General features: G+C 40.4%; 1 protein-coding gene across 3 annotated transcripts in view; it reads left to right on the top strand.

Moving 5' to 3' along the window:
* Positions 1 to 12,720, top strand: part of Stam2 (signal transducing adaptor molecule 2) — a 48,073-nt gene that overhangs the window by 31,611 nt on the left and 3,742 nt on the right. For all 3 annotated transcript variants that reach the window (XM_034494858.1, XM_076928744.1, XM_076928743.1), the window contains 6 exons: positions 1,018 to 1,112; positions 3,173 to 3,255; positions 3,389 to 3,476; positions 4,826 to 4,880; positions 8,027 to 8,177; positions 10,903 to 11,069. In XM_034494858.1, coding sequence (XP_034350749.1) covers positions 1,018 to 1,112; positions 3,173 to 3,255; positions 3,389 to 3,476; positions 4,826 to 4,880; positions 8,027 to 8,177; positions 10,903 to 11,069 — 639 coding nt within the window. The remainder of the gene's footprint in view (positions 1 to 1,017; positions 1,113 to 3,172; positions 3,256 to 3,388; positions 3,477 to 4,825; positions 4,881 to 8,026; positions 8,178 to 10,902; positions 11,070 to 12,720) is intronic.

The raw sequence follows: 12,720 nt of genomic DNA, 5'->3' as shown, positions 1-12,720 counted from the left end.
AGAAGGAATGTGACCTACCAGTCTTTCTAATAAACATTTGACAATATCTATAAATCTAAGCATGCATGAGCCAGCAAGTAGTTTGCCTGAGTGTCCGTCCTTCTCCCTACCCCCATCCCTCAATTCTTTCAGAAATAGTTTCATTGTTTTGGCCTTTTTATCCAGACTGGTCTTGAACTCTGGGGCTCATTCAGTTTTTTCAAGTACTAAGAGCTATAGATGAATGAACACACCTAGCTTGCAGGTCACTGTCTTGAACAAACCTAGAACAGTTGTTGCTTATGGGCTTTCTAATCCAGAGTGGTTACTAGCCAGTCTTGTTTGTTTGTTCTGAGACAGAGTTTCTCTGTGTAGTCCTGGCTGTCCTGGAGCTCACTTTGTAGTCCAGACTGGCCTCAAACTCAGAGATCATCTACTTTTACCTCCCAAAGGCGTCTCTCTCCCACCACCTCCCTGCACGCTTCAGTCTTTATAATGTTGGGAGCCTGGGAATGCCCTGGAATGAGCTGTAGAAGTTCATCCTCACAGAAATGACTGAGTGCATGTGCTCTTGTGATAGAACTTTAAAGAGATGAGTGGCACCGGAAGTATTAATCATGGAACTACACGCTCTCCCTGGAGTGGCACACGTCTCCGTACATGCGTCAGTTCAGTTCTCTTTATGTGTGTGAAAGGATGGAAAGTAGACAGGGACGGGGGCTGCCTGTACCTTGGATGCTGGTAGTGTCGAAAGATGGATTGGGGCTGTGGTTAGTCACTGATAATTGATTCAAAAGGTAGGCATGGGATATAGGTTTTCTTTGATTTAAGTATATTAAATATCTTTTCATTAATTTAAGAAAAAAGTATTTCTGGCTTTCTAGTGCTGGGATTACAGGTTTGTCCCACTGTGCCTAGCTAAGAAAAACAACTTTTAATATAGCCGGATGGAAACAAATGTGAAAGTCCAGTAGCTGTGTTTAGTTTTCTCTTGACAGGATGGAGAATAGCAAATGACCTTTCTCATGCTGTTTTCAGTGACGCCAATTGGTGGGAAGGAGAAAATCACAGAGGGACAGGACTCTTCCCCTCCAACTTTGTAACGGCTGACCTAAGCACAGAGGCTGAGGCAGGTAAGGTGAGAAGGTGTTGCTTTCACAGAGAAATGTCAGTCCACTGAAGTTATCTTCCCTTGAGTTTATTATTGATGTTTGAGTAGTAGCACACACTGTTAATCCTAGCACTTGGGGAGCAGAGGCAGGCAGATGTCTGTGAGTTCCTGACTAACATAGTGAGTTTCTGGCCAGCCAGGACCAAAAAAAAAAGGTAGATTAGTATTTGCTTTCTTTTTAATTGTGTGTCTATAGCTTTGCAACTTAACTTACTTCTTAGCGAGATGAAGTACATTTATTACATGTCAATTCCGAGAGCTGTTACTTTGTATTTCAAAATCTTTGGGTGTTGATGTGTATAGTGATGATTACGTAAAATAAGTATTTAAGTCAAAACCTGAGAAGCAGTTTGTATCTGATCTGTACAAAATGGTTTTGGAACCACAGTGAAGGCGGGGACCACATAGGCCCTAGTCAGCAAGTGCTGAGCAAGATGATAGACCTTGTGAGTCCTTAAGTTTTACATTTTATTCCACCTTGATATGATTGTAGGCCACTGACCTTCACCTGCAACTATAAATCGTGTAGTCAGCCACACCGAGGACACAGGCGTTTGGTGCCCAGGCATGCTGTGGGAGATCTTAAGTGCACAGAAGCAGCTTAGTAATGCTGCCGGTGACAGCAGCTGCCAACCCGTCAGCACTCTCCCATGCTCTCCTGCCCTTGATAGAGGAGGCCGAGGTGGAGAAGCTTGTCTAGTACGGGATAGAGCCAGAATGCTGAAGGCCTCCTGTCTGGCTCCAGAGTGCACTCAGACCATTGCTGAGGCAGAGCTGACCCTCCCCGTTCTACAGAACGAGCATGTGGTGAAAATGTCATGCTCACGTACAGCGTTCGTATTCATAGCGTAGAGTGAAGAACGTGGAGAAATGAAGCTGGGTGAAGGGAGACTTGTTCATGGAGATGCAGACTGCACTGCTTTTTCTCCGGCTTTCTTACTTGATAGGAGCCTTGGGAACTTTCCAGAGAACTTTATAAAGCATAGAAGACATCATATTCAGTGATTTTTCTCTTGGCATAGTTTAAGAGACTGACCTGCTGTTTTTAACAGTAGCGCATTTAGCTGAGAGTGTAGTAGAATGACTCCCCAGCATGTGCAGTGCGCTAAGTTAGGTCCATGTCCCGGACTCTCTTTGTAAATCAGGCTGGCCTTGAACTCACAGAGATCCACCTGCCTGTGCCTCCCAGTGCTGGAATTAAGGGCATGCACCACCGCGCCTGGCATGAAAGGCTGCCTTGATCTTCACTGTATCCCTGTGGCTTGTTGAGCGCTCTTTACATGTAATTAATTCAAAGTTAGCCAAACACTTAAGGCAGGAGTTCCTTGGACTTCATCTTTTAGTTACATTGTGTTTTGTAGTAACTTTGTTTCCATCAAAGTTTAATTAACATTGAGTACAAATAGCAGTGCTCCAGGGAACTTGTATTAGTAGTTTTCAGGATATGCATATTTATAAGTTATTTTAAAACATCTTTATGAAATACTATTTTGTTGTAGCTTTATTTTAACTCTTAGGTTAAAGTTAGGTTAAGTTGGGTCTATGTTTTGTTCAAATAGGAAGTACAGGATGAGTTTTTTTATTTATAAATATAGGAGGTCAGAGTATAGATGGAACATACAGTTATAAGTGAAACTAGCTTAGTGATAAAAGTCTATCCGCTTGTACATTTGTTCATCTCGGTAGTAGCAGTCAGTTTTAAGGAAAGTAGCTGTATTAACAGTGCCCGTGGGTGCGGCTCTCTTTCCCACTTGAACGTGAGTTCCACGAACATCAGATGATTCTGTTTACTCCCTGCATGTATCGAAGCACTGGGAAGGAGGTTTAGCACACTGTGAGTGCTGAGTAAATATTGTGGCATAAATGAATGACTGTATGTAATATATTGATTATGAAGTGTGATGACTAAGGAGCTTCTACTTTTTTCCTATGGATAATAATAGACCACTTAGAAATTTAATGACTAAATTGTAATGTTGATGTAAATGTTGAAAAACCTAAAAACTTATTTTGTTTCTGTAGCAACGGTGGACAAATTGAATGTAGCTGATGATGATGTGGAGGAAATTAAGAAAACGGAACCTGAGCCTGTTTATATAGATGAGGTATCGACCTTCTCTTTAATAAACTACCAGAATTTTTAAAGTATACTATCTTTTAGAATATGTAGGAAGAGTGCTTTTCCATTCCCCACAGTTAACTCCTTGGACTTGACAGAATCTCCCGTTGCTTTTCTAGGGTAAGATGGATAGAGCCCTGCAGATTCTCCAGAGCATAGATCCAAAAGATTCAAAACCCGACTCCCAAGACCTCTTGGACTTGGAAGGTATTACTTAATATTGAACTCATCTTAATATATATTACCTATTTACAGTATCTTGAAGGGTTTTTTTTTTTTCTGCTTCCTGTTTGCTTTTTAAGATTTGAAATTCTGGTGAGAAACAGATTTGTATAATAAAATAATAGAAGTGTCACCTGGAAGATATTGTCACAGCCTGTGTCCATTTCACGAAAGGAGCCTTTGTATTTCTGTAAGCTCACTGGTGAAATTGGCTAAGGAAAAGGCAGAATTAGAAATAACAGCAGAGACAGGTGATGGTGGCTCACGCCTTTAATCCCAACACTCGGGAGGCAGAGACAGGCAGATCTTAGAATGAGTTCCAGGACAGTCAGGGCTACAGAAAAAAACCCTGTCTTGAAAACAAACAAAAAACAAAACAGAAGTCACATCATATTAAATCAAAGTGTAAAAGTTTATTTTTGTTTAACTGTCTTCTGTGTATCATTTAGTCTCTAAGAGTTTAAAGCAAAAACAGATGTTTTGTGTTTTACGAATCCTTCTTGGATTTCTAACCAAACACCAACCAGGGAAACAAACAAAAAAATCCTGGTACTTTGGGCTTCTGGGCATAGGGGGATTATACATATAATTCCTACATGAATAAGGCAGGGGGAGTGCCATGAGTTCAAGGCCAGTCTAGACTATGGAGTGAGACCCTGTCAGAAACCAAACAATGACCTTTGTGAAAACAGTACAGTGAATAGATAAAGCTTAGTTTTGTTTTGTTTTTTTTTTTTTTAAATAAAAGGAAGCTTGGTTATGAATATGGTTTTTCTATTATATTTGTTTTTACATTTGGGAATTATATGGAGTATTTAGATTTTTATTAGTGTGTGTGCATTCACACACTCGTGAATGTGCATCGTGTTTGTGTGGGTGAGCATGCCATATGCACATGTGGAAGCCAGAGGATATGTTTATGCAGCTGGCTCTCTGTTCCACTTGAATGCCCCTAGGATCAAACTCAGGTCACCAGAAATAATGTTTGTGCATGTGTGTGCATACTTTATACATATGAAGCAGGTTCACTTTACTTAGCTAAGAGTTCTGTAGAAACTTTTCAGACTTTGGGATAACTGTCACAGCCTGTAAACTTGGTTAATGACTCCAGGATCATGATGAAGTTTTTATTCTAATGTTGACCTTGCCTCTGGTTTGTGATAGTAATATATGACAGTAAAGGTACTATAAATAGATCTTTTGTCATCTCTTTCTTGGCATAAGCTTATTTCTCTATATTTTGAATGATGATGAATATTCTCTTGTTTAAAGATTGTTGAAAATGACTTAAGCTGCATCAAGTTTCTGTATTTGTAATTATTTCTGTATTACAGATATTTGCCAACAAATGGGTCCAATGATAGATGAAAAACTTGAAGAGATTGATAGGTGAGGAGGTCTTTACTTGTTTTGAGTGGGTTTACAGCTGGTGAAAGTGTTCATGGGATTAAGTGTCTACTGCAATTACTGTTCAGTTGCCAGACTCTTAAAGCTGGTTTCTGGTGATGCTATTTACTTTGGGAACATTATTTTCATCAATGGCAGTAATGTGGCCTGCATAGAGCCGTGGACCCCTGCATTTTATCACGTCAGTCACTTTGTTTTGGGGGCTGAAACTGAGTACTAAAGAATGAAGTGAATCGAGGACAACATGAAAATGGACATTTTAGGTGAGCATTGACTTGTGACAGACCCAGGAGTGACATCTGTGAATATAACAAGTGAGATGTCCCTTATTTGGGGAGCTAAATGCGGTGCAGCAACTTCTCCTGTCTTCACTCATGTCTCTGTGTTCCTGTTGCCCTTTCTGTTCCCTCGTCTCCCTGGGGTTGCTGCTCTGAGAACAGACATCAGCACTGCTGGTAGACACGGATATTCCCAGCTCTCTGAGCTTGGAAGGAGAAGCTTGAGCGATGAAGTCCAAGGGGGCAGGAATTACTCTCTGTTCTCCTCCCTTTCCAGCCCCTAGGGATTGAGCTGCTCTATAAATCATACATGAAGAAAAGAATTAGGTTGTTTAATTTTCTAATATATCTTTTTAAAAACTAGCAATGGCAAACAGTGATTCATTCAGGGAAAATGGTTTGTTCCATGATGTATTTTAACATTATTTTTATTTTATGTGTATAAGTGTTTGCCTTCATGTATGTCTGTGCACCATGTATGTACCTGGTGCCTACAGAGGCCAGAAGAGGCCATCAGATCCCTGGAACTGGAGTTGCAGGTGGTTGTGAGCTGGGAATCAAGCCTAGGTCCTGAGAGCTAGCAGCCAGTGCTCCTAACCATCTAGCCACCTCTCAGCTCCTCCAGAGCATATTTCTTATAAATCCATTGTGTTTTTACAAAACTGAAACAATCAGTCGTAGATTGATCATAGTTTTAGAGAAAGTATCACACACCTACGTATACATCTGCTACTAATGATTAGTGAGTAATCAGACTGGGAAAGTTGAGGCAAAAAATGACTAGTTTGCCATGCGTGTGGCTAGCAGTATCAGTACGCATTTTCCTGGGCCTAAAAATATTCTTTACCCAAACCATTTGAAGTGCATACTAAATCTGGGGAGCTGTACAATGACCAGATGTTGTGGTATTCAACACAATGCTATTTATGACCATAAAAATGCAGCTAGCTAAAATGCCTTTCAGTGTGAAATTGCTTTTCAAAATTAAACATTCTGTATCTTATAGTAGAAATCATTGCTGTTGAAGAATACTTGCTGATACGGAGTGGTGTCATGCATATAGCGGAAGATATGACAACATAACATTACTTTTATTAAATAAGAATTTTACTAAAGAAAAATATCTAAAGGAATTAAAACTCAAAGAGTGCCCATTTCCGTTGTCAGTTAACGTTGAATGAAAGCCGGCTGGCCAGCAGTGAGTAGGCTAGCTGATGTCAGTGTTTCATATGCAGCGTCTAGCTTGACAGTGCTTTATAGTCTCGTGGATTGTTTGCTCCTGTGACAAATTCAAAGATAAATATAAATCACTTTTCCTTGAATAAATCACCAGCAGTTTGCTATTCCTATGGGGGGTAGGAATGAGAGTAAAACTGTCTTGTTAGAAATTACATTGTACATTCACTTTGTCATCCCAAAGCGTGAGATTTCATACTGCTAGCATGTCCTGATTGTTGTAATCTGACTCTCTACTGCCTCCGCACCTGGTTGGCCTTTTCACTCTAGCTCTGTGTATTCTGGTTGTCCTTCGTCACTTTCACCTTGCCTGTCCACCCTTCCTCAGGACCAGCTTGAGTCCTGGTCTCTCCAGCTCACATTAACCTCTAAGTTCTGTGTTCTCTCCCCATTTCATAAAAGCTTGTACTTGGTTATGTGTAACTTCATTTGCTGGTTTTTCTTTTGTGCTCTTGACCTTGCTTTCCAAGGAAAAGAAACTCCACTGTCCTTACTTGTTCTAGTATAGTCCTGAGTTTAATTCTGTAAAAGCTTGCCTTTACTTTGGGTTACTGAGACTTGAAAGATGGTTTTATGCGTGACGCTCATGGCCTTCTACTATTGTGTCAGTGTTTCATCAGTACACTGGGTTATGTAGACCAGATTCTTACGGTTAATATGCGTACCTATTTTCTGTAGATTTGGGTGCTTTGCAGCAGATAGATACTTCTGAAGGTAGAGTTTGCCAGCTGTGATTATTGCAAAAAAGGAACAGCACCTGTTAGTTTGCTCAGATAACATGTTACTAAAGGAGAGACGCTCATTTGTGTGGTGGGCCGTCTTCTGCTTCTCACCTGTACACAATGAGTCCCATCCAGTATACACTTGTAGATGTTTTAGGCTGCACAAAAAGTAGCCATTTAGTTAGACAAATTCAGTGGCTGTACGTGGTCATTCATTACTCCCCGGGGAGTAGGCAGGATTGTATTAATCAGAGGGATTTCACCGTGTGCTTTCCTGGGTGAATATGGAAATTCTTACTTGGATTTGTTGTTACACAGTAAGGTGCCTGGTTTTATTTCCTTCCCCTAAGCCACTAAGTGAATAAAGAACAGTGGAGACTAGCTTGTGTATATATTGGTTTTACTTGTGTTTTCTTGATAATATTTTTTAAAAATGTAGTTGGTCCTTTGGAGGATCTGAGTAAGATGTGTCTGTCTTTTTTCTCATTATGCACCTACTTAGTCACAATGTACTTCACAGGGGCTCTGGGTCTTTATCTACATACTATGGGGTTTATAATTAAGGCAGAGACTTTTACTGAAACATAGACTATTTTTCTTTGTAATTAAATTTTTGACATCAATCTATAATTTATTAAGCTAAATTGTAGCACCCAAATTATGAATTGATTGCAATTTATGAGGTGTAGATTTGACTTTTCCCGTAATTATTAGGAAGACATACCAACCTGTTGACAGAATTTAACAGTTTCTCCTCGCAGTTTTCTTTTGTGAATGTCCTTCATTGCATATGAAAAGAGCCTCTTGATGTACGAATAGAAATGTACTAAACGGTCGGTCATCATGTAAACGGTCATGGCCTTACTGTGAAAATCCTTGTCTTGTGCATCAGGAGGCATTCAGAACTGTCTGAGTTGAACGTAAAGGTGCTGGAAGCTCTGGACCTATACAACAAATTGGTGAACGAAGCGCCAGTGTACTCAGTCTATTCAAAGCTGCAACCAGCACATTACCCGTCCACAGCAGCTGGAGTCCCAGTGCAGGTGAGCGCTGCTTTTGAGAAAGTATTCAGTTTGTTTTTTTTTTTTTTTTTTTTAAATAAAATGTTTAAGAGCATACTATTAAAGATCTGTTGCCCACGAGTAAAAAAATTATAAAACTAGGGCTGGAAAGATGTGAAGAGATGGCTTAGCCACTAAAGATTAGGCTCACAACAACAACAAGGTACAAAACTGGGAACTGTGTCTGCTTTCCATCACTGTGACAAAGTACCTGAGAAAAGTCAACTAGAAGGAAGTTTATTTGGCTGCCTAGTGGCTTCAGATGTCTCAGTTCATAGGCAGCTGGCTCCATTGTCCTCGCCCAAAAGGGCAGTGAGGTAGAGTACAGCTGCTCCATCCTCCTGGCGGCTGGGAAGCAGAGGAGTGTAGGTCTGGGACAAGGTCAGCCTTCCAAAGCCCCCAGTGGCCTGTTCTCTCCAGCAAGTCCTCACGTTCTTTCAGCACGTCCAACCATGGACTCACTAACGAAGGGGTTGATTCCTTGGTAAAGTTAGCTCTTAAACATATACATAATATGTATATAATATGTCTGTATGAGAGTGTCAGAACCTGGAAAGGGGTTGCATACAGTTGTGAACTTCCATGTGGGTGCTGGGAATTGAACCTGCGTCCTCTGAAAGAGCAGCCAGTGCTCTTAACCTTTGAGCCATCTGTCCAGCCCCAAGTATGGATCCTTTTATGTAGAGCCTGCCGTCAACATCCTCTAGATACTGTTTAACAAGGAGATGGAATATTTCTTTAGAAGCCTTTCAAATCTTAGGTAGTTATTTAAAGATTAGTTAGTGAGCTTCTTTTACCCTCAGAGCATGCTTCACATGTTCTTAGATCCACGATTTAAAAGTCTGTGATGAAGCTTTGCTCCGGGCTGTGAGACGCAGTTGCCAGAAGCTGCCCGCTAGCAGTCGCCTTCCCAGTACTTACTATGCTTTTGTGCCTCCAGCTGACATGAGAATACTCACGTTTCTCAGTATCCCCATTCTGAAGCACTTTTCGAATTTTGGCCAATTAAATTTAAATTAAGTGTGGATGAGCAAAATTCATGTTAATCTATGAAAGCTGGCATGCAATGGAGTGTGTGAAGGAAACACCAAGGAGAACAACTAGAATGTGGATGCATAAATTAGATGATGTAACACAATATAATTGCTAAGTATTTTTTTAAAATGGTTACTGTGGTAACTGTCACACCAGAGAAGAAGCATTTATCAAATATGCCATACTCTGAACTTTTTGAAAATTACATATGAGCTTAGAAAGGATTTCTGGGTTAAAAAAAAAGATTCCTGAAGTTTATTCACCTTTACTTCTATTTTTAAAAAGATGTTTGTTGCTGCTGTGAAAGTGGAATAAGGAGTGTCTGCTCCACTGTACAGAGAACCGTATATCTGCTTCATTCTGTAAAGGGAGGCCACTCCTGTGTAGGTTTCTGGGTTGCAGATTGTACAGCTGGTCTTTTCCCTTTCTTTAGGCTTTCTAACGTTTACTGTTTTCACACAGCCTCTTAATACGTTAACTCGTGTGAGTTTGCTTGAAATGTTTGAAGTTTCAAAAATTCCTGTTCTGTTTTGAAAATCCTATGATCTAAGAGTGGATGGGTCATGTATGAGAAGTACACATACAAGTGGTGAACCCCAGAAGCCCGTTCCTACGTCTCAGCCTCTTGGCAGTGGATTGCCAGTCATTGCTAAAGAGGATATCACTGCATTTAATGTAGTTTATTTGGCATTCCTGTTATCCTAGATTTTAATGTAATCTTTGCTTTAAATAAAACTTGAGCAATGATTAGTACTGTATAGTATTTATTAAACATATGGATTGCTTTTTGAATGCAGTTATGAGTAGGCCGGCAGACTCTGTCCTTACAGGGCCGTTACTGTGAAAATTGCATAGGTTTACGTAAGAATCCAGTGACTTTTTGCAGTTTCCTAAGGGTGCACTTTGTCTTATTTCATAGCTCCTTCTTTCTCATCTCTTCTGAAGGCAGGTATCTTAAGTCGTTGCTGTGAAGAGACACATGACCATGGCAACTCTTACAAAGGCAAACATTTAATTGGAGTTGCCTTACAGGTTCAGAGGTTTAGTCTGTTGTCCTCATGGCAGGCATGGCTGGAGAAGGAGCCAAGAGTTTGACATCTGGATCAGCAGGCAACAGAAACACACACACACACACACACACACACACACACACACACACACACACACATCCTGGTTTGAGCATTTGAAACCTCAAAACCTACCCCCCACTGACACAATTCTCCAGCAAGACCACACCTACCAGTACCACTCCACAGCAGGAGAGGTACTCTGTTTTAACCTTCTCTCCCATAGCGGGGGAGTTGGAGTAGTCATTCTCATGGTGATCTGGAGGAATTACGGGTTTCCCTTCAAGGGAAGGGTCTATGGCAAAATGTCTGTTAAGAGCCACTCTTGATAGAGTCCAACCTTCTACTTAAAAATACAGCTGCCACTTTTTTTTTTTTTTTTTTTTGTCAAAACTCCTGGAAAATCAAAGAAGAACACATTGCAAAAGTTCATTGATTAGATAGCATAAATTGGAGAATCTCCACTTTTTGTTCCAGTATGGAAAGATCAGTAGAATCAGATTGTTCCCAAATAGCTAAACATTTGATTTCTTTTATGTCTTAAGGTTTTAAGTATGCTTAGTTAAATCATTGAGAGAGCAAAGTTTTTTCTCTTTGATTAATAGACGTATCCAGTCCAGTCACATGGTGGAAACTACCTGGGTCATGGCATTCCCCAAGTATCAGTTGCCCAGAGCTATAACCTAGGACCTGATCCTATGGGCTCGCTGAGATCTCTGCCTCCAAATATGAACTCAGTAACAGCACACACTGTCCAACCTCCGTATTTAAGGTAAGTTTTGGAGAGCTGTGTTAATTTTCTTAGTTTTAGAACAAGAACTTACACACTCTTCTCTTTACAGTAACATTTCCAATATTTACTTTTGTTGTTGTTTGTTTGTTTGTTTGAGACAGGGTTTCTCTACATAGCCCTATCTGTCCTAGAATTCACTGTTTAGACCAGACTGGCTTTGAACTCTTAAGAGATCAATCCCCTCTGCCTCCTGAGTCCTGGAATCAAAGGTGTGTGCTGCTATGCCAGCTCTCCCTTCTTACTCTTAAGGGGAGCTGCTGAAGTGGGCATTGCTACTCTCACTGAATAGAGTGGTGTTGCTTTAACGAATACCTTGATAGTTGCTGAGATTTAAACCCACAGTTAAGACCCTAGGCAAAAATCTTTATCTTGTAATGGCCTTCGTAGGAATTGATGCCATGGTATTCTTGGTACTGTGCTGTGGTAAGTTAGCCTAATGAAGCAATGCTAGGGGCACATACCTGTATGTACTCCTAAATATTAAAAAAAAAAAAAAAAAAAAAGTTACTGCTTTCACCCATAAAAGGAAGTAAGATTGGGCAGTGGAATTTGGTTTATTCTATACCAGCATTCTCTGAAAATCATATTTTAAATCTTCCTACCTATTTTCTCACAGAAAATATGTATTCAGTGTTATATGTAGTTGCTCTCTAAGGTCCGTTTCATCAAAGTGCATGAGTAGGTGTAAGAACTGCCTGAAAAGTAAGTGAGCCTGTATCTGTGGGTTACACCATGGTTTCATTATTCTGAGTACCAGTAGGTATTTTGGAGAAAGACCTGGTATATCAACATTAATCCTCTACTGTAAGCAACTCATTTGGTGTGATTTAAAATTAAGTATGTTTTAAATATATTTATGTCATAGTAGAAATAGGAGAAAAGCAAAGTCCTTCTGTGTGGTCTGTTTCCCTCTCGAGAGTGAGTGAGTCAGTCTGTCTATGTAATCAGCCCCATAGCGTTCTGTGCAGGGGTCTGATGCAGACCACACTGTTCTGTTTTTGAGTATGCTAAGCTCTTGTCACAGGGAAGCTTGGGAGTGTGATGGCAAAGGGTGCATCTTGAGCAGGCCCCTGCTTCGGTAGCTGGCCACAGGAGTCCCAGGCAGTGCAGTTTGCATCCTCATGCCTTCAGAACTTCGAGTGAGAGGTTTTGGAGAAAGATAGTTAAATAAGCCTTCTAATCTTCCCTGCTGTTGCTTTGTGAACATTCCTTTCCCTTAGCTTATTATTGAAAGTCTATTATAGGGCTGGTGAGATGGCTCAGTGGTTAAGAGCACTGACTGCTCTTCCAGAGGTCATGAGTTCAAATCCCAGCAACCACATGGTGGCTCACAACCATCTGTAATGAGATCTGATGCCCTCTTATGGGGTGTCTGAAGACAGTGACAGTGTACTTACATATAATAAATAAATAAATAGTTAAAAAAAAAAAAAGAAAGTCTATTATAATGTACCAGAGACTACAAGATATTACCTCATTGTAACTACTGCATGGAACCCCGAGGTTTAAGTAAAAAGTGTAAAATCTTAGTACTTTCAATGAAGAGGCACACAGATTCCTGTGAGTGCAAAGCCTGTCTGGTCTACATCGTACTATAAAGTAAGACTCTGCCCTTAAAGACAGACAGACA

This window comes from Arvicanthis niloticus, chromosome 2, assembly GCF_011762505.2.
Source record: "Arvicanthis niloticus isolate mArvNil1 chromosome 2, mArvNil1.pat.X, whole genome shotgun sequence".
Taxonomy (NCBI): Eukaryota; Metazoa; Chordata; class Mammalia; order Rodentia; family Muridae; genus Arvicanthis; species Arvicanthis niloticus.
The sequence above is the reverse complement of the archived record's forward strand: the minus strand, read 5'-3'. Positions and strand labels throughout refer to the sequence as shown.